General features: G+C 36.9%; 1 protein-coding gene and 1 non-coding gene across 10 annotated transcripts in view; one reads left to right on the top strand and one right to left on the bottom strand.

The window, feature by feature from the left end:
- ARFIP1 (ARF interacting protein 1) overlaps positions 1 to 25,316 on the top strand; it is a 129,410-nt gene that overhangs the window by 80,438 nt on the left and 23,656 nt on the right. For 8 of the 9 annotated variants that reach the window (XM_086704105.1, XM_025921821.2, XM_086704104.1 and 5 more), the window contains 3 exons: positions 3,348 to 3,569; positions 12,036 to 12,193; positions 18,808 to 18,982. In XM_086704105.1, coding sequence (XP_086560231.1) covers positions 3,348 to 3,569; positions 12,036 to 12,193; positions 18,808 to 18,982 — 555 coding nt within the window. The remainder of the gene's footprint in view (positions 1 to 3,347; positions 3,570 to 12,035; positions 12,194 to 18,807; positions 18,983 to 25,316) is intronic. The other variant, XM_086704106.1, reaches the window with a different exon arrangement.
- Positions 10,289 to 10,435, bottom strand: LOC112859102 (U4 spliceosomal RNA). The gene has a single exon (XR_003223422.1). It is a non-coding gene; the product is annotated as a U4 spliceosomal RNA (small nuclear RNA).

Below are 25,316 nucleotides of genomic sequence, written 5' to 3'. Positions count from 1 at the left end.
AGTTGCACATTCTACCAAAAGAGCCAGATGCCCCCCCAAGATAAAATAAAGGTAAAAAAAATTTCTTTTAAAGAATAGACTAGGGGCACCTGCCTGGCTCAGTCAGTGGATGAGCCAGCATGCAGTTCTTAATCTCAGGGTTGTAAGTTTGAGCCCTATGTTGGGTGTAGAGATTTTTTACTTAAAAATTAAAAAATCTTAAAAAAGAAAAGAATAGAGTACTTTTAGAAGTCCATCTTATTATTATTTTTATTTATTTAAGAATAATCTCGGTTTCAGCATTCAGAGCTGTTTGGCATGTTTCACAAACATTAATAAATACTTTTTTTAAATGTTTAAGAATTTGCCATCAGTATTCACACCTCAAATTAATCTTTGTTGCCTTTAAGCCAGTATCTTTTAAACTTTCATTCCTGTTTTTCTTGTCATATTGCCTTATTCGTTTACTGCTTAACCTATTTCCCCTGTTCAGTTTCTAGTATTTTCTTTTATGGTCCCTACTTCCCTATCCTTCACCATTAATAACTCTTATAGTGTCTGTCAGCTTATACCATGAAATTATTCTTTTGATAGTATTTAAGTGTTTGTATTCACTTTTTGGTTTTACAGAAAAAGCTCTTGGTGCTATTTAAATACTCAGAGTACACAGTGACTATCTTGTAAATTCACAACCTTATGACAGTGATTCACAGTATTTTGTATACTGTTTATCACTTTATTATATTCACCCTCCCCCAAATAGGAGATCTACATAGAGCAGTAATTTACTTTTGCTTCTTTCTGTCCCTTTAATCTTGCTCCATTTGTCTCATTATCTTAATGGATTCTTAATTTATAAGTATGGAAAACTGAATGGGACTGCCAGCTCATTGTAATTCATCTGCATTTTCAGGAATGTAGGCTATCTGAAGTACTCTCACTTCCAGGTTACTTAGATTGTCCTTAAGGTTGTATGTTATCCATATTAAAATACAGGGTTGGAAAGTTCCATTTCAACACTTGTTTCCAGTGTCAAGATTTAACATGCTTCATAATCACTGTCACCTTATGCTTCTTACTGCCCTGGCTTCCTGGAAACAAAAAACATTCCCTCATTAAACCTTTGACCCTTCTGTCTGCTTATAGCTGTTATTTCTGAGGAAAAATGGCCACTCAGACAACAGTAGACATTTCTTTCATTTTGTCCAGTCTACCAAGCTTCTTCAATGAATTCTGGCTTCTTGACTTTGAACAGACTGTTTTATCTGGGTTGCTGTGGAAGGCACCACATGCTTTGGCTTTCAAATGGAGTAAATGTGTGTGATGATATTGCACAGGGAAATAAATCTGTTTTGTGTGGGTGAATGCAATGGTATATCTCCTTTATCTCGTTACCATTTCAGGTAGTATTTCTTGCTGATGTTTCCCTCATAAAGATGACAAGTCTGCAGTTAAGCTTTTCTCTGGATATGATTTTAATCTCCTGAGTGTGTGTTTGTACGTTTTCCTTAGAAATAGTTTTATCTCTCTTCTGTGGGTTCGACCTCTCAGCTTTCCTATCACTTTCCGTATAATTTCTCTACCTTAAAAAAAAAAAAAAAAAAAGAACTCCTTTATTTTTAAAGATTTATTCACAAAGATCCTTAATTGGGGTGCGAGGGTGGCTCAGTTGGTTAAGCATCCAACTCTTGATTTTGGCCTAGGTCATGATTTCATGGTTTGTGAGATCAAGTCTCACATTGGGCTCTGCACTGACAGCAGAGCCTGCTTTGGATCCTCTCTCCCCCCCCCCCCTTCTTTCTCTCTCTCTGCCCCTCCTCTGCTCGTGTTCTCTCTCTCTCTCTCTCTCTCTCTCTCTCTCAAAATAAATGAATAAACTTTAAAAAAAAAAAGATCCTCAGTTGATGAGAACAGAGAATATGTCAGGGAATTCATTTCAACTTTAAATAGAAAAGTATGAGTAGTACATAATATACTGACATTAGAAGGATAAATGTAGATTTATATGTATTGACAAGGAAAAGTCTCAAGATACTTGTTCATAGGAAAAATATTGAGGATATTATGTATAGCGTAGCCTGGTCTCATGTTTACTTAACAAATATCATATATGTGAGTATAGAGGTTTACAGAAGAGTTTAGACTATGTAAATAGCAGTTTTCTGTTATTTAGGGGGATTCAAGGAAGAGAAAATTCAACTTTTATTCATTCATTATGTTAATTTTTGGAGTAAATATTAGTTCTATAACCAAAACTTTGAAAGACATGATAAAAGAGCAAATTTGTAAAGTTTAAAAATGACGATATTTATTTATTACTTTTTTAGAGTATTTTTGTTAACTTTAAATGATGAAAAGCTTATTAGTGCCCTATACGGTTACTCTTATATTATTGAGTAGTGAAGTTGTTTATAATTTTTTTATTGCTAACAAAAATTTCCTGTATTATTATTTCTGGGATAGGACACAATAATACCATAATTTAATACTATTCTTTCTCAATAAAGTAAAAGAATCCAGGAATCTCTAATCTCTACCTCTTTCTCTTCCTCCTTCCCTTCCCCAACCCCTGTTTCTCTCTCTTTCTACCCCTTTCTCTCTCCTCATTCTTTCCCACCTCCACCTCTTTATTGTTTCTCCTTCCTGTCTTCCCTTCATTCCTCCTATTCACACACATACACACAGCTAGTTTAAGAGGAAGATTGAAGGAAGAAAAGCATTTGAAACAAACAGGAGAGTAGAATTTTGGTATGCTTATTATTCCTCTATTAACAACCCACTAATATTCTTAAGTCACTGCCAAGGATCTCAGTTGTTGTAAATAATCTACCCAAGTACACTAAGCCCGAAATAGGATTATGTGAGAGAGCTTATCTAGCAGTATATAAATTAGCTCTCTAAGTCTTAAAACTTCTTCTGATTAGTGAGACGCCCGGATGGCTCAGTTGGTTAAGCGTCCGACTTCGGCTCAGATCATGATCTCACAGTTTGTGGGTTTGAGCTCCGTGTCGGGCTCTGTGCTGACAGCTCGGAGCCTGGAGCCTGCTTCGGCTTCTGTGTTTCCCTCTCTTTCTCTGCCCTTCCCTGCTCGTGCTCTGTCTCTCAAAAATAAATTTAAAAAACATTAAAAAAAAAAAACTTGCTCTGATTAGTAATAGTAGATATTACTGGTAAGTTTATTTGAGTCTGAGTGAACTTCTAAGTGGACTGATAGTTTTCAGTTTTTTTAAGGGTAGCTTGTTTGAAGCCAAAAATGCTATATGCCAAATGCTCTAGCATTAGTACTTTGGATCCTATATTACTCTTTTCTCTTTTGTTCTTTTTTTTTTTTTTTTCTTCCTAAACAAAGTGCATCTTTCCACTTTTAGTGTACTCGACAAATTATCTCTGAGAAGCTAGGCCGTGGATCAAGAACTGTGGACCTTGAACTTGAAGCTCAGATTGATATATTAAGAGATAACAAGAAAAAATATGAAAACATTTTAAGACTGGCTCAGACACTGTCGACCCAGCTTTTCCAGATGGTGCATACCCAAAGGCAACTTGGAGATGCATTTGCTGACCTGAGTTTGAAGTCCCTAGAACTCCATGTAAGATTATTTTAAATAACTATTGGAGAGTGTGGAGGAGGAGAACGGCAATAGTATTCCAAGATATAATTTGCTATGTTTCTGATTTGCTTAACTCTTAATAAAACTGGAATATTGAGGTGTTCTTTCAAGATATTTTATATGATTTTTAATAAGGCCCAAGTGACCGGAGATGTCAGCTGGAGGTTTCAGGGGAAGGGAACTTGGTTAGAGCAAAGGAAAAGGAAAGTACTCAACCTGCTTGAATCTAGAAAGAATCATAGCTCTGTGTATGTGAGCATGGATAAAAAGTAAATTCAGGTACCTATTGAAAATCTCTTACCAGTTGTCCAAGTATCTTGAACAAATAGTAACGTGCTTGACTGGATTCATAATATACTTTTGCTGACTCATTAATAGGAATTGTGAATTTTAGAAATTAAGAATTTTAGAATAATTATGAAATCATTTTTCTGTATATATCCCTATAAGCATTCAGCAAAGAATTCCTAAGAATTTCTTAAGATATATGAAGTGTTTTCTTTGATGTCTTTTTTTTTTTTTTTCCTCACCTGGAGCCAAAAGGTGCAAAATCCCTTTCCTACAGACATCTAACTTGAAGAGTTAGATAATTTAGAGCATTAAGGTATTTGATAATATCTACAGTCTTGGAAAAGAAAGTTTGGCTAGACATGGCAATATGTATCATAATAGCGAAGAATACTGAGATTCAATTCTGAGTCATTAGATAGACAAAAAGAGCTAATCTAATATTTGGGAAGCTAATTAATCATAACAGCTGCGATTATTGGGTGTCCACAATTTCACTGTAATGATCTGGGTGCTTTATAGCCATTATATCATATAATTTATGTAGCAAGACTGCAAGAAATGTTATCCCCATTTTATAGATGAGGAAACTGAAGCCAAGAGAGGTTAGGTAATTTTTATAAGATCACAAAACAAATAAGAGGTAGAGCTGAAAATTGTATTTTATATATAGAATTTATTTGTATTTTATACATACGGACACACACGTATTTATTTTGTTTTGTTTAGTAGCCAAGGTCATGTACAGACAGTGAGGCCAGGAGGGGGCACCTCTGGGTGGAGCTCACCTATGCATGTGCACAGGAAGGAGCTACCAGGCCTGTCTATGTTTCTCAGTGGCCTTTTGGCTATCCCTTGTAAGTAGAATATTTAGAGGGTCTGTGATCTAGAGAAAAAGCCCCACAGTATGGAAGGAGGTAGCCAGGGTACAGGATCTGCAGAAGTGCTGCAACAGTGTTCTCAGTGTTCTCAGTAATGCTACATTCAGTAGACCCTGTTAATTATAGTAGTTAACACAGATTAGGAGTTTACTATGTGCCGAATACTATTCTAAGTGGTTTATCTATGTATTAGCTCATTTAATGCTCTGTCTTAGCTAGTAGTAGGTACCTTTGATATCTTTTCTAGATGTCAGATCCTTTTGTTTTTGTTGTTTTTATAGAACTGAGAGGTTAATCCTCAGTATTCACATCCATTGGACCCAGTTTGAATTTTTGAGTTTTTTTTTTTTTAACGTTTATTCATCTTTGAGAGACAGAGACAGCGTGAGCAGGAGAGGGGCAGAGAGAGAGAGGGAGACACAGAATCAGAAGCAGGCTCCAGACTCTGAACTGTCAACACAGAGCCTGACACGGGACTCGAACTCAGGAACTGCAAGATGATGACCTGAGCCAAAGTCGAACACTCAACTGACTGAGCCACCCAGGCGCCCGAGTTTCTTGGTTTTTTTTTAAAGTAGGCTTCATGCCCAGTGCAGAGCCCAGTGAGGGGCCTGAACTTGACCCTGAGATCAAGACCTGAGCTGAGATCAAGAATCGGATGCTTAACTCAGTTAAGCCACTGAGGTGCCTCTAATTTTTGAATTTCTTATTTGAACATTTCTAACCCTTTGCAGGGATTGATATTTTATGAGTTTTAGTCCAGTGAGAAAATGTACTTATTCCTTTTTTTTTTTTTTTTTTTAACAGAATACAACTTTTTATCTTACCACTACCATACGGGTCCATTGGAAATCAAAGACACAGAATGGGATCTTAATGATCATATTTTGCTACTTAAAACATTTTGCTCTTTCATCATCTTAGGAATTATTTCATCATTACTCATCAGTTATTTCCAACCATGTTAAAAATTACCAAGATCATAAGAAAATAAAAGAATGATAGCATTGCCTAGAAAAAGTGAAATAGAGAGATAAGTATTTGTGTTTCCAAAATGAAATCTGAAGAAACTGTTTCTGCAGTTTTTTTTTTAAGGTTTATGCAACATAGTTGAAAATGTAGAATTTTTCCTTTTTTTCCCATAATGGCAAAGAGAAGATACTACCAGAGGAAGATATTTCACAATTACTAGACAAATCAGAAGATGACTGCAAAGAGACAGCAGCAAAGATACTCAACGGTGATGACAAAATAGATAATAACAAGTGAAATCTCAGTTTATGAGTCTTCTGATGATGAGATATTAGATGAGTTTTCTTAAATTCAAGAGCCAATGAGTTTTTAAGGACAAAAAGGAAATGTGGTACTATATTAGTCCAGTTCTCTACACAAACAGAACCAATAGGATATGTAGATATGCAGAAAGATGTATTTTAAGAGATTGGTTCACAGCACTATGGAGCGTTGGTACATCTAAAACCTGTAGGGTAGGCTGGCCGACTGGAGACTCAAGGAATGTGAGTTGCAGTTTGAGTCCGAAGGCAGTCTGTTAGCAGAATTCCTTTTTCCTCTAGGGAGGTCAGGTGATTGGATGAGACCCACCCACATTGCAGAGGACAGTCTGCTTTACTGCTTTTGCACTCCACCAATTTAAATATTACTCTCATTCAAAAAACACCTTCACTGAAACATCCAGAATAATATTTGACCAAACATCTGGACATCATAGCCCAGGCAAGTTGACATGTAAAATTAATCATCACAGGTAGTTTTATCTAGTTAGTAGTTTAATAGGCATGACACCATCATGCAGCATTTTTAAACAAGAATTTAGACTATCCTAGTTTGCTAAAAAGACATACTATATTCTTCTTTTATGATGCTTATACTCCAAAACATACTTGATATGATTTGTTAGTGAACAAATGCTAAAGTCCAATGTGTATGCAGAAGTGATTTGAAGGAAATAATGTAAGAAATAGAAAATTTATTGGATTGAACATTCTAACTGGTGTTTATAAATATAAAAATAATGGTAGGGGCGCCTGGGTGGCGCAGTCGGTTAAGCGTCCAACTTCAGCCAGGTCACGATCTCGCGGTCCGTGAGTTCGAGCCCCGCGTCAGGCTCGCATCAGGCTCTGGGCTGATGGCTCGGAGCCTGGAGCCTGTTTCCGATTCTGTGTCTCCCTCTCTCTCTGCCCCTCCCCCGTTCATGCTCTGTCTCTCTCTGTCCCAAAAATAAATAAAAGTTGAAAAAAAAAAAAAATTTAAAAAAAAAAATAATGGTAAACTAGAACCTATTAGAGACTATGAAATTTGGAGTCAGTATTTATAGGGTGGATATTTTTGTATCGGGATTTTCCAGAGAAAACCAATAGGAGATGTGTACATAACACACACTGTACACACACACACACACCAGCACACACACATTTATTTTAAGGCATTGGCTCACCCAGTTGTGGGACTTGGCAAGTCTGAAATCCTAAAGGTAGGTCAGTCGTGTAGAAACTCAGGCCAGATTTCTTTTTTTTTTTTTTTTAATTTTTTTTTTTTTTTCAACGTTTATTTATTTTGGGGACAGAGAGAGACAGAGCATGAGCGGGGGAGGGGCAGAGAGAGAGGGAGACACAGAATCGGAAACAGGCTCCAGGCTCTGAGCCATCAGCCCAGAGCCCGACGCGGGGCTCGAACTCACGGACCGCGAGATCGTGACCTGGCTGAAGTCGGACGCTTAACCGACTGCGCCACCCAGGCGCCCCTCAGGCCAGATTTCTAATGTCCCCATCTTAAGGCAAAATTCTCCTACAGGAAGCCTCAACCTTTTTGCTTGGAAGAACTGATTAAATGAAATCCATTCATATTATGGAGAATAATCTCTTGAAAGTCAACTTTAAATCATATCTGGAATGTTTATTATTGTAAATGTTAATCACATCAACAAAATCTGTATCTTGTTATTCTAAGATTTTATCTTTAAGTAATCTCTACACCCAACATGGGACTTGAACTCACAATCTCAAGATCAGAGTTGTACACTGTTCCAACTGAGCGAGCCAGGCACCCCCAAAATCTGTACCTTCATAGCAGCATCTAGACTGGTATTTGACCAAATAACCGGACACTTTAATCAAGTTGACACATAAAATTAACCATCATCATTAAGCCATACTTAATCTCCAAATAAAGACAGTAACAAAGTCTTACTTTCACCTAACGTGATATGACTATCCTGCATACTATCAAAGACTCAGTAACCTATTCCCCAGAAGAGGATGCAAAGTTCTTGAGTGACATTCACTTTTTTCCTTGATGTCCTTTAAGTTAAGTTCTACGATGTAAAATTAATAATATATCTTATGTTGTATGCTAAGGGGATAAGAGAGGGAAGAAAACAAAGTTATTTGCTTTATATACACACACATATTAACAACAAAATAGAACAGTTGTCCTCAGTTGTAGAAATTGTTACAAGGTCTTAGCTTCTTCCACTACCCATTCCATATTACATTGGCTCTAGCACCTCAGCCTTTCATGGTTCTTTGCCTGGTGGGATGACCCAGACCTTCATTCCTGAAGGGTCCAGGTCATTGGTAGTCCTGATTGAAATGGGTTTTTGTAGTTTCCATTGACATTAGTCACAGGGCCTGGTAGTGCTAAGAGATGCCCTAAGAGGTTGCCTATATTCCAGGCAACCTCTTCCTTATCAATCCAGTTTTCTTTCTTTTGGTAATCAGGATCAATTATGCAAGGCAGCAAAATAACTCTCTTCTTTGCCAATGGATTGTTCTTGAAAAACAGTTTATAGAGTTCAGTGATGAAGAGCTGGTGTTCACTTCCTTCTGCCTTAGGACAGGAGATTCATTGACAATACTTAGCACAGGCATCGCACGTAGTGGCACGGAAGAAAGTATGATGGTTATGATGGCTGTTTGGGGATTGTGGCATTTGGGAAGGAAGATTTTAAAGATCAGTTCAGTTCTTTCATTTTCTGGAGAAACAACCAGTATCCAGCAGTAGAGAAAACAGATCTGAGGGGGACAGGAGATGGAACTTTATTGAATGCCTGTCATCTGTCAGAAACTTTATGAAGGTTCTCTTATTACGCTTCCTATCAAACTTGTAAGGGAATTATCTTCATTTTATTACTAAGAAATTGACACAAAAACAATTTGAGTTATTCATAAAAGAGACAAATCCAGTCACCAGAATCAGGGTAGGAAATCCCAGACTGAATTCCCAGACTCGATTTTTACCATTTATGTGCCTCTGACTCCCAGTTGTGTTCCACCATGGCACCTCATTAAGTTGTTTTTTCTCAGTTTAGAAAGTAACATACACTTCAAGATTAGGGGATTTCACACAGTCCGTAATATTGTCAATTATCAGTTAGTACCTGTGAGACTAATTTTTTATTGCTTTGCATGGTTTAAATTAACCCACTTGTTATTAAGTAGGTAATAATTTATAGTACTAAAATTGGAGGTTTTAGATCCAGTGGCCATTTCTATTATTTGGTCCTAATGTATAAGTTTAATGGGAAATAGTGGTCATTTACATCTGGTAAATATTGTAAATGATGTAGGAGCTGCTAAAGAGAAAAAAAATTGAAATGTTTTGAAACTTTATTCTTTCTCTGTATAAAGCAAACAAATATCGAGATTAAGGAATTGTATTGGCCTTCGCTGTTCAGTAGCAGATTAGAACCAGGGCCCTGTTCTTAATGCATACACCCTTTGATTACTTTATGTATAGTTTATTTGTAATTGTGAAGGCAGTGTACAATGTATAAAATGTCCCTGCCCAACCAGAAATACTGAGACAACTTATCAACTAAAGGAAGTTTATGAATCAAATCGTGTTTTACTTATTTTCAGTGCCAAAAGAGCATACTTAATTATAAAAGAGCATACTTAATTTATGTGTTTCTTTATAATGCATATACATAATATATTCATTTCTTTCTGGCGTCCCAGTTGTATATCTTTTTATTACTATGTCTCTTGTACCTTACTATTAAAAAAGCCCTTTTATTCTAGCTAGTGTTCAAATTATACATTAAAACCTTAAGTTTTATATTCACAGAATTACAGGTGGGATTTATATTTGTGAAACAGAACAGTGGAGTTTACTCTTCCTATCTGCTTTGAATTTAGGCCTGTTTTGTTATTGTAAATACAGTATTCCAAATTCTGCTTTACAACTTTTCACTCTGCTGCTGTTTCGCCTTAGTACACTCTGGGGTTTTTTTATTTGTTTGTTTTTAGTAAAAGAGTAGTCTTCTAGGTTGTATAGATCTCTCTGGTTAAGTTAGGACCTGTGGCATTTTCAGTGTTAATAATGTAAAATTGTGGATGTTGAGAAGTTTTAGATATGAACAGTGTTACAGGGGTATGTTTTAATCATATATACTTTGTTATACAGTGAGTAGAAAAGGCTTTCTTATTTTTTATGAACCATGGTATTAACACCAGTTTAACTTCGTATTTTTCTTCCTCTTATTTATAGAATTTTTAATTTTACCCTGTGTCTCTTAATGAATGCCAAAGATAATAAGTACTTGTAGTATGTTATGTGAACTTTTTCTAAAAGTTGTAAAAATGTTTTCTCTTGTGTTAGCAACAATAGCTCCTCGGATAAACCTCATTGGCTACAATACTGCCACTGCACAAAGCTTGTTTTCTCTTGTATTATTCTACTTCTAGTAGCATTTTTGTTTGCTTGTTTGTTTTGGACAGAGAGAGCAAGAGAGTGAGCAGGGGAAGGGCAGATGGAGAGGAGAGATAGAATCTTAAGCAGGCTTCACACCCAGCCTGATGTGGGGCTCATGCTTGATCTCATGACCACGAGATCATGACCTGATGTGAAATCGAGAGTCAGACGCTTAACTGACTGAGCCACCCAGGCGCTCATACTTCCAGTAACATATAGTCTTCAGTATATAACTTAGCTTGTAAATACTTGATGCCAAAAAGCTTCAGCTGTCCTGCCTTTCATTTTCGTTTTTATATACATTAATTGATACTCCCTTTATGTAATCCTGTATCTGCCAATATTTACAAATCAAGGTTTCTAAAATCTTGAAGAGTGATTCCAGAGTAAACAGTTACGTGGATGTCTCTTAAATGGAAAATGCTTTTAGCACAATAAAGATAATCTTACTTTCTTGCTATTTATTAGTATTGAATATTTTATCACCTAGAAATTGAATTATATCTGTAGCACTAACATTAAACTTGCATTTTCTAATATTTAATATAATGTTATATGTTTTTTCAGCTGAAATTAAAAAGTGTTTCATAACTTCAGAACTCTGAAGATATGACCAAAGTTTTTATTTGGTCAGATGTGTCCTCATAATAGGTTAATTAATCAAACTTGGACTAGAAAACCAGTCCAAGTTTGAAAATTAGAGTTACAACTTGCCATATCTGAAGGAGTTATATGTAATATTTTCTAAGCCAAGACTCAGTTTATTCAGAGAGAATGTGCTCAAACTGGTGTTGAGTGATCCTTCCCCAGCCGTGCACCTACATAGACCTGAGCTTGGGAGTCAACTAGTCACTGAGTTTACAAAGAAACGTACATTGTTAATATTTATAGACTGAGGAGATTATGTCAAAACACAAAAATTGCAATCTGTCTTATGGCTGAAAGTTTTAGTCAATTGTTAACCTAATTTGGTTGTGAAAGTTATAGTTTTCTTTGATTAATAATCTGCTATATTTTTCTTTTTAACAGCTGTGCTTATAGTATAGTAGAAACAAAACATGGAAATGAAAATATTCTTTCTATTTCAAGTAGTTTAACTTTCAAAATCATTTAATTTTAGCTATACATCTGAGCTGATGGCAATTTTGGTTTATTAAACTTTTTTGGTAACTATATAGCTAGCTAGCTGTGATTTAGATTTCCGTTTATTTAAACATTAAATGAAAAAACTTCTGGGGCGCCTGGGTGGGCTTCAGTCAGTCAAACATCTGACTCTTGATTTCGGCTCAGGTCATGATCTCACAGTTCATGTAATTAAGCCCTATGTCTGCAGTGTCAGTGCAGAGCCTGTTTGGGATTCTCTCTCTCTCTCTCTCTCTCTCTCTCTGTACCCCACCCCCCTCCTCAAAATACATAAATAAATAAACATTAAAAAAGTAAAAAAAAACTTCTATAGCTAAGTATTTTAAATCAAATATTTTCCCATTAGTGATATGTTTGAGATTTTTTTGGTCGCATTCACTAACTTATTAGTGGATAAGTTAAGGTGACTTTTTTGTTTTAGGAAGAATTTGGCTATAATGCAGATACCCAGAAGCTACTGGCAAAAAATGGAGAGACTCTTCTTGGAGCCATTAATTTTTTTATTGCCAGTGTGAACACTTTGGTGAATAAAACAATTGAAGATACATTAATGACTGTGAAACAATATGAAAGTGCGAGGTAGGTGTAAATTTTCATTATATTCTCTGTTTGCAGATGGTACATAATTCATTTAAGGTCTTAGATTGCATGTGATAGAAGTCAACCCAGAAAAAGAATGCAGTAGAAGGTTATAGGATAGCTCATAGAACTAATAGAAAGGCAGGAGAACAGATTCTAGAAACAAGCAGGAACCAAAGTCAAGGTAATGCCTCAGAAGAATCTAATTAGGACCTCAATGCTGGGTACCTCTGGTACTTGATGTTGCCACCGCTACCATACGTCATTTCCAAAAGGCCCCTGAATACTTTGCTTCATTGCCTAGAGAGTGTCTGATTGAACCTTGGTCATGTGCCCAACCCTGCCTGCTAGAGAATAGGGAGGTGGAGGATCTCCCAGCTCCAGCTTCCTTAGAAGAGGACAAGGGCCTTGTGTTCTACCAGGTAGATACTAGATGCTCTCCACAGTCTGGCCTAAGCCTATCTTTTCAGCCTTCTTACTGCTGCTTCCCAGTAGGAGCAGTGCAACAGCAGACGTAGTTTCACTTTCTCTTCAGTGTACAAGCTCATACCTGCTTTCGTGATTTTGTTTGTGTTTTGGATACCAACTGCCTGGTCTTCCGTTTATCTAGGCTATGACCAGCTTCGAACTCTTTCGTATTTTACCTTTTACTTATTTTCAGAGCTGTTTGAATGCAGTGTTTTCATACATTTTATACACACACACATACACTCATTATTCCTCTATCTCATAACTCCCCTGTTAGGTAACCTAAGTACATTTTATTTTTTTTTTTTTTTTTTTTTTTTAAATTTTTTTTTTTCAACGTTTATTTATTTTGGGACAGAGAGAGACAGAGCATGAAGGGGGGAGGGGCAGAGAGAGAGGGAGTCACAGAATCGGAAGCAGGCTCCAGGCTCTGAGCTATCAGCCCAGAGCCCGACGCGGGGCTCGAACTCCCGGACCGCGAGATCGTGACCTGGCTGAAGTCGGACGCTTAACCGACTGCGCCACCCAGGCGCCCCTAAGTACATTTTAATAAATACTTAACAAAGATCTAAAAAGTAACAGATCAGTGATAGCATTTTTTAACTTTTGATTTCCAGCCCAGTTTTTCTCCCATTCATTCTGATTTCCTTTGAGGTTTTTTTTTTCCTCTAAATACTTGAAATCCTTATTTTCTGTTAAACTTTTTATAGCATCGTTGAAAATAAGTGCAAACTATACCTTTTAGAAGTATTTGGCCCCTTGCCCTAATATGACATGACAAATGGCCATGAAAACTAAAGTCATCTCTCTAGTCTTTGAGTGCTTATTCTGAAGTATATGTTTCCTTATGCCTTACATAAGTAAAAGTCCAAAACCCTTGGGAAGTTAACTTTTAATCTTTTCACAAGAACAGATGCTTCTGTCTTATTCTGTGTTTGTAATTTTAGGTTTAGTATTAACGTGACTCTTAATGACTTGGAAATGAAGGTCAAGATAAATAGCTGCGGGTGTTTGGTAGAAGGGTAGAGATGGGGTTGTGTGCCTTATTTAGGTTTTAGACTTGGTTTTTTACTTTTCCTTATCTTAACACAGTATTAAAATCAGAAGGTGGAAAAAAATAAACTGAAGGAGTCTATCAGTAACACTGAAGGAATTTCTTAGTAAGATACCCTTCAATAGGAATCCCTTCAATAACACTCTTAGTAATTGGTTCTCCAGTCTCCATTTAAATCTTTTTGTGGACATTGTCTATATTTTTCAAAGGAATATTATGTATATTATTTTATTTTTATAAATTTTATTTGGTTCTTTTCCAAATCTGTTCCTTGGAATAATGCCCTAATTTGTTTATAGTGAATCTTCCTTTTATCTCTTTAATTATTTTAAGCATTCTTATTTTCTGTTGTTTCAGATTGTTTTAATATTTGTGGGTTTTGAAGATAAAAATTCTCTTATTCCAAAATTACCCACTATCACCTCCCAGTAAAGAACTACAGGAATCTAGTTTCTGTTTCTGTACTTTGTAATTGTCCACCTATCCTGAAATACGTTTTTAGTGCCTAAAATATATTTTTGTTTAGTATGTTTTAAAATATGTTTTATTTTAAGCATGTAAAATCTTTCTCTTCAGCCTTTATTTCTAAGATGCTTTTAAAAATACTAACCCAGGGGAGCCTGTGTGGCTCAGTCAGTTAAGCATCTGACTCTTGATTTGGGCTCAGGTCATGATCTTGCAGTTCGTGAGATGGAGCCCCACGTTAGGCTCTGTGCTGACAGACAGGACCCTGCTCGGTATTCTCTCTCTCCCCCTCTCTCTACATCCATGTGTGTGCTCTCTCTCTCTCTCTTTCTCAAAATAAATAAACCTTAACAGAAAAATAGGAGTGCCTGGGTGGCTCAGTTGGTTGAGTGTCTAACTCTTGATTTCGGCTCGGGTCATGATCCCAGGGTTATGGGATCAAACCCCACATTGCTCCATGCTGAGTGTGGAGCCTGCTTGAGATTCATTCTCATTCTCATTCTCTCTCTCTCTCTCTCTCTCTCTCTCTCTCTCTCTCTCTCCCCCCCTCCCTCCCTCCCTCCCTCTACCCCTCTCCACAACTCCTGCGCGCTTGCGCTCTCTCGCTAAAATAAAATAAAATTTTAAATATAAATTAATTAACCCATATAATGGGGTGCCTGGCTGACTCAGTTGGTAGAGCATGCAACTCTTGATCTTGGGATCATGAGTTCAAGCCTCACCTTGGACATATAGCTTACTTAAAAAAATTTTTTTTCTTAATACTTACCTGTATTAGAGAAAGACAAATTCATTAGATAAGGCACTGAACAGCACACAGATCATTTTTTGTTTAATTTGTAGAGGAGAAAAGCCTCTGGAGATTAAAAGGTTTGCTCATTTGGAGCCAATTTCAAAGCCAAAATGAGAGCCCATTAGCTTTCTACCTTTTACTTTTGATCATTCAGCCTCAAATTTGAACTGGATTTATCTCACATTTTCATATCTATTTTAAAAAATATAAGGCGCCTGGCTGGCTCAGTTGGTGGAGCGTGCAGCTCTGGATCTCAGGGTTGTGAGTTTGAGCCCCATGTTGGGTGTAGAGATTACTTAAAAATAAAATCTTTAGGGGCACCTGGGTGGCGCAGTCGGTTAAGCGTCCGACTTCAGCCAGGTCACAATCTCGCGGCCCGTGAGTTCGAGCCCCACGTCAGGCTCTGGGCTGATGGCTCAGAGCCTGGAGCCTGTTTCTGATTCTGTGTCTCCCTCTCTCTCTGCCCCTCCCCCATTCATGCTCTGTCTCTCTCTGTCCCAAAAATAAATTTAAAAAAAAAAGTTGAAAAAAAAATTAAAAAAAAAAATAAATAAAATCTTTAAAAATAATAATAATTTTCACGTCTTATATTGAGATATCTGATGTTTAAAGTGCAATGTGATAAAAGATCTCAGTCTATCCATTATATAGGTTTATTTGAAACTTTTGAACAGAGTTATAAATCAGGTTATATGTACTTATCAGAAAACCTTTAGACAACCTCTGCCTACAGAGGGATAACATTAAAAAAGAATCCCAGATTAAAAGTTTCTCAGTAGCTGAATTTTCTTCTCTGTCAAAACCAGAATTTACTGACTTTTAGGGCAAGGGTCAGCTATTTGATCAGCACAAAAAGTGGCAATTTAGGCAAATGTCCGGGTGGCCTTTTAATGCTCCCTATTATGCATTGTGTACAAGTATTTCCTAGCCCTCTGGTGCTTCGTGTATAGAAAATCTTATAACAGCCCATTCAGCACTTCTCCATAGCAGCACCAACAAGGGAGTCATTTGTGGTCAGGACTTTTCAGATGTCAACACCTGTTCTCTAGAAGTTTTACATAAGCCATAGAGTAACCAACTATCACTAACTATAGATATGGATTCAGTTCAGACTGGCACCCTTGAAGTGAAGAGTTGCATTTTGAAAATTTAGTGTGCTTCTCTTATTGGTAATGAGCACTGTTAGAGAAGCTCTTATGGAAAGTTTTACTTTGATACCATCTACAAACTCTGGATGTAAAAATTAAGGGATATAAGGTCAGTATTGTAACCTTGAATATGTTGAAATTAATCTTCTTGTTTAGAAATGTTCTCTAAGACTAATGAAGGATATTTGTCTTCACATTAAATCACCATGTATCACTATTTTTGTTCTTTCATTGTTTTTTTCTTTCATTTTTTATTGTTTTTAGTATATTTGCTTCTGGCTAGCTCCCTTCTAATTTGGCCATAATAATAAGCACTCTAAAGATATTAGTTATTACCAGGTATCCTAAGTACTTTACATGATTATTTTGTGAAGATTGTTATTCTCCTTTATAGATGAAAAACTAGAGCGGAAAGGTAAAAACATCTAGTTCAAGACATTAGAGCCAGCAAAGATCAGAGTGGTTTCAGTTTGGCTAGAAACCCATGGAATTTAATTTGTTATCATTACTAAGTCAGTCTTGCTTCCTAAATTTTTAATATCTGTCTCCCCTTTTTAGCCCCACTGCCATTGTCCTGATTCCGTGACTCATTTGTCTTTTGCCCATGGTCTTCTATTTGGTTTCTTCTTTCTGTTTCTTAATCTCCTCTAGTCCATCCTCCATTTTTTACCACTAGAGCCATCCTTCTATTCTGAATAGATAGAACATGTTACTTTCTACATCAGAGTTCCTAAGTGGCTTCCCATCACTACTTGACCTACTGGATTAAATCTGATTCCGTTTGACATTGTCTATAGGCCCCGCATAATGGCAGTCCTGCCTACCTGTCTGACTTTAATTCCTTCCATTATCATGTTCCAGCTTCAGGTTCTAACATAGTGAATTACTTCCCAAATGTATCATGGTATCTTACAATTCTTTGCTTTTGTACGTACTGTTCTCTTCCTGGATTGCTCTATTTCCCTGCCCCAGTCCACCTTGGAAGCTTTTACCATCCTTTAAAATTTAATTGTGGTGTTTTAATTCTGTTCTGAGATACCTAATTAGGCAACTCTTCCTCTTGATTTCCACCCTGCCTTATTCTCCCTCCCTCATGGCAGTTACCATTGTCTCATTTTGTTATAGCTGTTTAAGAGCTTCTCTCCTTCTAAACTGCAAGCTTCTTGAAGATAAACTTTTATCTATTCATCTTTAGAGCTCTGGTTTCTAGTACAGTGCCAGGAACATAGAAGGTGCTCACTTAATATTTGTTGAATGTGCCAGTGAATGAATGAATGATTCTCTTGGCCCTGAAAGTTCAAGTTTGTTAAATTCAGTATAAGATAAAAATAAATTAAACTCAGTACAAGGGACCGATGTGTTCTTTCTCAAGTCACATATGTGATATAGTTTATGTTGTTTAAAATATTCTTAATTGCCAGAATAGGAGATATAGATTGTACTCTGGATACTTGAATAAAGAGCTTTAGTTCTACGGCATAAGCTTTGTAATGCTGATTTTGACTAAATCAGAGGTCACATTGTTCTTCAGGAGAGACTGCTAGATAAGTCTCTGTTTAATAAGCAAGGTAGTACTATTTACACAAGTACTGTGACAGAGGCATCATGAGGTGCTGTGTGATCATGGAGTGATGGTGGTGGGTAGTATTTCAGTTAGTGGTAGGAGAATATTAGGGAGTAGGTGTTTTAAGGAGCACAAGGTGTTAAGTGCTCAATAATAGATGGCACTGTCACGTTGTAAATACTAATGTTTCAGAAATCCATTCAGAGTTGCTCTGTCCCATATGGTAGCCATTAGCCACATATGTCTGTTTAGCACTTGAAATGTGGTTAGCCTACATTGAGATGTGATAGAAGTGAAATATAGACAATGGATTTCAAAGATTCACTACTAGCCCACCCCCAAAAGTAAAATAGTTCAGTAACAGGTTTTTTTTACATTGATTACATGTTACAATGATAATATTATAGATACATTGGGTAAAATAAAATCTTTTGTTTAAAAGGTGAAATTAATTTTTATTCTTTTAACGTGAATGCTAGAAAATTTTACGTTACATATGTGGCTTGCATTTTATTTCTGTTGTGCCTTGCTGGCTAGATTATACTTTAAGGATGCTGACCTTCAATATAACTTCCTTTTCCCACTTAAAGTATGTCATCCTCAAGTCTGCCATCTTAATTCGCTTTGTTTTGTTGGTATTAACCAATTCCCATGGGAGATAGATCACTTGATCTTGTTAGCGTTAGGTTTTGACATCTGTTTTTTAAACTGGTTTTTCAATTTTGGAAACTCTGCATGTCAGTTAATACTGTACTTTGGAGGGGCGCCTGGGTGGCGCAGTCGGTTAAGCGTCCGACTTCAGCCAGGTCACGATCTCGCGGTCCGTGAGTTCGAGCCCCGCGTCGGGCTCTGGGCTGATGGCTCAGAGCCTGGAGCCTGTTTCCGATTCTGTGTCTCCCTCTCTCTCTGCCCCTCGCCCGTTCATGCTCTGTCTCTCTCTGTCCCAAAAATAAATAAACGTTGAAAAAAAAAAAAATTTAAAAAAAAAAAAAAGCATAAGGTATAATATATACGAGAATTGTTATTTATTAATGTATGAGACTGTCATGTATTTCCAGCTTACCTCCTGAATTTATTTCACTCTGTTTTTGTAATATGCTTCACTTACTCTGTTCTTTCCAGGATCGAATATGATGCCTATCGCACTGATTTGGAAGAATTGAATCTTGGACCACGGGATGCAAACACCCTGCCAAAGATTGAGCAGTCACAGCATCTGTTTCAAGCACATAAGGAAAAATACGATAAGATGCGCAATGATGTTTCTATCAAGTTGAAATTTCTAGAAGAAAATAAGGTAAATTCAGTCTTTACCTTCTGAGATAAACTTTCACGGACTTTATTTATTTATTTTAATTTAATTTAAATCCAAGTTAGTTAACATACAGTGTAATAATGATTTCGAGAGTAGAATTCAGTGATTCATCACGTACATATGACACCCAGTGCTCATCCCAACAGGTGCCCTCCTTACTCCCCCTCACCCATTTACCCCTTACCCCTACCCAACACTCCTCCAGCAGCCCTAAGTTTGTTCTCTGTATTTAAGAGTCTCTTATGGTTTGTCTCCTTCTCTGTTTTTATCTTGTTTTTGCTTCCCTTCCCCTATGTTCATCTGTTTTGTTTCTTAAATTACACATGTGAGTGATATCATATGATATTTTTCTTTCTCTGATTGACTTAATTTCGCTTAGCATAATACACTCTAGTTCCATCCACGTTGCAAATGGCCTTTTGATTTCATCCTTTATGATCACCGAGTAATATTCCATTATGTATGTATACCACGCCTTCTTTATCCGTTCATCAGTCAGTGGACATTAGGCTTTTTCCATAATCTGGCTATTGTTGATAGTGCTGCTATAAACACTGGGGTGCATGTGTTTATGGACATTAAAATGATGTCACCCTACAGCTCAGTTGGTTAAGCCTCTGGGTCTTGGTTCCTACTCAGATCATGATCTCATGGTCGTGAGATGAAGCCCCATGTTGGGCTCTGTGCTGAGTGTGGAGCCTGCTTGGGATTCTCTCTCAATCTCTTTCTCTTTCTGCCCCTCCCCCACGGGCATGCACACAAGCTCGCTCGCTCGCTCGCTCTCAAAATAAATAAACATTTTTTTTTAAATGATTTTCTGGGGCACCTGGGTAGCTCAGTCAGTTAAGCGTCCAACTTCAGCTTAGGTCATGATCTCCCAGTTTGTGAGTTAGAGCCCCTCATCCTGCTCTGTGCTGACAGCTCAGAGCCTGGAGCCTGCTTTGGATTCCGTGTGTGTGTGTGTGTGTGTGTGTGTGTCTGTGTGTCTGTGTCTCTCTCTCTCTCTGCCCCTCCCCGCTCATGTTCTCTCTCTCATTCTCTCTCTTTCTCTCTCTCTCTCAAAAATAAATTTTAAAAAAATTAAAAATGATTTTCTAATTTTTTTTAATGTTTTTGTACTTTTGAGACAGAAAGCAGAGGAGGAGCAGAGAGAGAGGGAGACACAGAATCCGAAGCAGGCTCTAGGCTGTGAGCTGTCAGCACAGAGCCTGACGCGGGGCCCAACTCATGAACTGTGTGATCATGACCTGAGCTGAAGTCAGGCACTTAACCGACTGGGCCACCCAGGCTTCCCAAAATAAATAAACAATTAAAAAGTAAATAAATAAAATAAAATGTCACCCTAAAGAGAGATAAATAGAAGGTTTTTTGTTTCTGTTAACTCCCTTTCATTACAGTTGCAAAATGGAATTTCAGCTGTAATCAGTGTTTGAGTTTTTAGAAGAACAAAAAATATATTTATCTTTCTGTCATAAAAGTCATCGTCAACCCTACTGCCCCAGTCTTTCACATGGAGTTGCAAAAAAATATTTGATGTTCAACTATTGATGTTCAGATTGGTGTTGATTGACAGATGCTTTAAAAAGTTACATAATTGGGGCACCCGGCTGGGTCAGTTGGGGGAGTGTGCAACTCTTGTTCTCGGGGTTACTAGTTCGAGCCCCACACTGGGCGTAGAGATTACATAAAAAAACCAAAATCTTAAAATAAGAACAAATAAATAAGTAAATAACAAAATAAAAAGTTACATAATGAGAGATTCTGCTTTGAATATTTTGAAACTTTTTTATTAATGATAGGTACAGATTTTAGGAAGAGAAGAACATTCTTCCTAGTAATTGATAAATGAGGAATGACTAAAAGGCTCATTAGCATAACCTAGAAGAAATAAGCCAAGAAATCAGTTTTCCACATTACTTCTGTGTAACATGAAGCCATCCAAAGGCGAGAATGGTGAGAGCTGAGATGGACCTGCTGTAGGCTTCATGTGGAGATGGATTCACATAGTAACAAGCTCCCGAGTTTTGGTTTACGTATAGGACAGGTTCCTTTGTTTAACATGTCTGCATACTCAGTTTCGTGAGGGGGATTGCAGTTCTGGAAAGAGGAGCCAGTAGTGGACGCAGCACAGAGCAGGCAGAGTGGCTCAGTCTCGTGGCAATGGGGTCTTCCCACTGCATGTTAGTGGTCCACTCGTGCTTTTCGCATCCTCTGAAGGCACAGTAGGTCTTCAAATCTGCGTTCTTTAGGTACCGTGCCTCTCAAAATTATTCTTCAGTTTTAATTGTCTGTTGATATCTTCTTGTTTTTCCTTAACATTTTTTTAGAACCTCTTTTGGCTACCATAAGAGTTGCAGAATAATACATTTCCTTAGGATCGACCAAGTCCTGCACCATCACTCACTTTTTTTTTTAGCGGCAGTGGGTGAAAAGTATTCACCAGAAGCCATTACAGTGTCAGCAAAGGAAACCTGAGCAGAGTTATCCGACAGATTTCCGCATCATTCCAGCAAGAATGCAGTGCAGCCTTTCAGCATTCATTAGCTAGCACATCAGATGTCATTCTTTTTAGTCATTCGTATATATCTCTGTAGATGTATCTCTCTGTAGGTACATATGTACAGAGAGATAGATCAGTTACACTGCTTAATATTTTAATGGATAGGAATATATTAATACTTAGATATATGTTTTAAATACAAAAATATTTTTTATATACTCCTACTGTAACAGTTCAGCACTGTATACTGTATAGTGCTACATGAGGTATGCGCCAGCTAACATTTTAGAGGCACTATCCAAAGCTAATTTGAAGGGAAAGGAATTCACCTAATTTACGGGTACAGGACCTCTGCAAATAGAGAAAATGACTTTAGGAAATCTATAAAATGGTAACTGTTCCGTCGGAACGTAATGGTATTGTGTGCTATCCTCTGGATGGTGAGATCATGGGTAATTTTTGTTTTCTATATATTTTTCTATATTTTAGATGATTGTGTTGCCTTTCTAAAAAAGAGAAAGTAATGTTGAAAGAATCAGTATCCCAAAGCAGCTCTGCTTATATGGTTCTTGCCAGAGTAAATAAAAATAGACAAACCACACAAAGATAAGCAGTGGCCACGTGACTGCTACGTGTCTTAATAGAACTATTTTTGGATCTTAGGAGATCCCAGATGTAGACTTGAATTAGTGAAGGCACTTCTTATTTGTCAGTTACTATGCATTTTACATGTATTCTCTCAATCCTCATGACAATCTTCATACTTTCATTCTTTCAGTAAAAATTATTGGATACTTTCTATACGGGGAATAGGTCAGTGAAAAAAAAGACAAAACTCTGTCCTTTTGAAGCTTACTTTCTGATTAGTCATATACTCTCGTCATCTGTATTTCCCAGATGAGTGAATTCATCTCACGTAATCTTCTGTGATCATGTATCCCCTTCACTTCTGATCTTTTGAACCTCTCTCTGATCTGCCCACTGCAAAGTTGCTCCTCACTTACAAGGAAGAGGTGTATGACATAACCTAGGCTCTTCCTTTTCATGTGTCCAGGAAATGTTCTAGATCTGGGAACACCAAAATCAATATTTGAGCTGTGGAAGATAGACTGAAGAAATGATTTGGGGCCTAAATCTAGTGTCATGACTGGCTGAAGTAGCCCTGGGTTGCTAATGTGAGAAATACGAAGGAGGTACAGAGGTGGCAGGTAGAAAAGAAATTGTATACTTTCTCCTCTGTCCTTGCTTTGCCTCACTTGTTTTTTGCTGTCGTCTGCTCTGCTCTAGAGTTGAGCAGCATAGGCTAATGAATAGGCAAGTTAGACTGTATCTTTTGCAAAAAATTCCAGAGTAAGAACATGAAAACCTGGGTTCCAGACCCATTTCTGCCACCTGCTAACATTATGATCTTGGACAAGTCTCTCCAAGCTTCTGTATTTTCCTCTGGAAAAATGAGGGTAAATCATGCCTTGTGTTAAGCAAGTGAAAAAAAGCACACTGTCTATAAGGGGTAAAGTACTGTTCACCAGTATTAATAGAATTCCTGCTGTATGCCAGGCACTTGGCTAGGTGAAGGGATGAAGGAGAAGGAAAATAAAGTTTATGATCTTAGGGAGTTACAAAAACATAGGATGGGTTTGTTGTCTAGAAGTCATCACCTTCACACCTTCCCCTGGTGGTTTTTGAACTTAACCTATATCCTGCCTCCCTTGTGTCTCTTTTGCGGATATGAGCAGAAATTGACATTAGAAAAGATGTGACAGGAGACATGAACTATATTTATTTCAACAAACATATTAATTTGAAATACTAAATTTATATCATTTGGCATTACATAAGCAATACTTTCTCAGTGGTAAGTGAAAATAATGCATTGACTGTTCAGGGGAATCTTAAAGATCCATGGAAGAGATAAGGACTTCAGCCTAGCCTTGAAAGATCAGGAGGACAGGCCTAAAAGAATTGGGAGGAGAACCTTCTTGGCAAGGGCAGTGGCCTGCATGTAAGAATAGAGGAATACTCATGTTTAGTAGAGAAACAGACTACCATGATGGAACATAACCTTCACATGCTTTAAAGGAAGAGAGAATCAGAAAGATAATTGGAAGCCACATTGTATAGAGCCTTGTTCACATAAAGATTGAATTGTGGCCTCAAAAAGGATGCATAATGAGTAATGAGGGACCAGCCAGGTCATCTCTGTGAAGTTTAAATGTCTGTCAAGATGGCTCTTAAAATCCAACTCTATCTTGTTGGCATTGAAGAATTTGTAAAGTTAGGAGTAAAAAAAAAATATATGACTTAAAAACACTATAGTTTAAAGGAAGAAAGAAAGTAGAAGCACGCAGACCAGTGAGGAATCTTTTATAGCCAAATGAAGTGATAAAGAGCCTGACGTAGGGTAAATTCCAATAGCAACAGAAAGGAAAGAATACAGTGATTTCAAGTCTGCATGACAGGGGTTGGGAAATCAAGAGAGGAAGCTAATTTGGCTTGAAGGTTGTAAGGGATGAGGAATGGGTATTTGTTCCATTTAACCCAGTGCTCAGTTTGAGGTGATGACAAAATATTCACATAGAAACAGTTGGTAGGATGTTAATGATGTGAGTTTGGAGTTTGAATGAGCAGGGTCAAGGCTTCAGAGATAAAGGTTTGGAAGTCATTGTCTTTGAGAATAACATTGTTGTCACATCTTCTTTTGACCTTACTATAAATTTTTTTTTAATTTGCCTTTATTCTCAAGGATTTATGTTCTTAGAGAGTCCTAGAGATAGTCTTTGTTTTCAGCTTTCCACAGTTGTCATTAACCTAAGTTTCAATTTGAACTCCGTAATCAGCTAAAAATCAACTAAAATAAAATCTATAAAGAAACTCTGATCTTTTTCTCTTATTTAACTCTTAAAAACTATAAAGAGATAATATTGATCTCTTTTTTATGTTAAGCAATCAATAACTGCAATTTGGATGAAGACTTAGATTCATGAAAAAACTTTTTTATTGTTGAACAACTTTTACCCTTTTATTTTTAATAACTCTAACAAAAGGAGGAAAAAGCACGCCTTTAGGCTTACAAACTGTCTTATCATCCCTGTTTGCTTTCTTGGCAGTGTGAAATGCCTGAAATCTTGTGTTTTTTCTTCTTTTGTTAAAATAAGCTGAATTTGTACCTTAGTATCTCCTTTATACAAAGTGTCAGGTAATCCACGTAGCACTTGAATTTTAACAAAATATACTCTTCCTATTTCTTAAATATTGTATATTGAATTTTTTAAAACATAGGTTATTTTAAACATCATGTAGTGTGTTAGTTTGTAATTTGATAATATCCTAAAGGTTAATGCTTGTCTTTACAGCTGTTTTTTGCAGCTTTTGGGGGAGGAGGCTTTCTTTGACATCTCTCATTTCATGGCTTTTCAAGTGTCTTCCCATAGCAACACTTCTGTTCTAAAATGAGAGGCCAGATAACCCGACAGTTAAAATGATGCATAAAGTAAAAGCAAACAGTCACTGAGTAAAGGACTAAGAACCATTCTTGTGACTGTTGTAATATATTTTAGTAGCCAAACATTGTGAGAATGTTTTTGTTTCATTCTTACAACTTAAAAAAAATTTTTTTGAGAAGGATTGAAAGGTGGATTCTTCTCTATATTTTAGAAAATTGAAGTGTTTATATGTAGTTAGTCTAGCCTTCCTTCTTTCTGGGAAAACAAAGAAAATAGATGTGTAAAATACACACATTCCTGTGTGTGCATTCATGCTGAGTGATATGTGCACATCTCTCTTGTCATTTACTTTTAATGGAGAAATTTGAATTCT

This window comes from Puma concolor, chromosome B1 (genome assembly GCF_028749965.1).
Source record: "Puma concolor isolate L17-30 chromosome B1, mPumCon1.1.hap2, whole genome shotgun sequence".
In the NCBI taxonomy this organism is placed as follows: Eukaryota; Metazoa; Chordata; class Mammalia; order Carnivora; family Felidae; genus Puma; species Puma concolor.
This window is presented reverse-complemented; position numbering and strand designations above follow the sequence as displayed.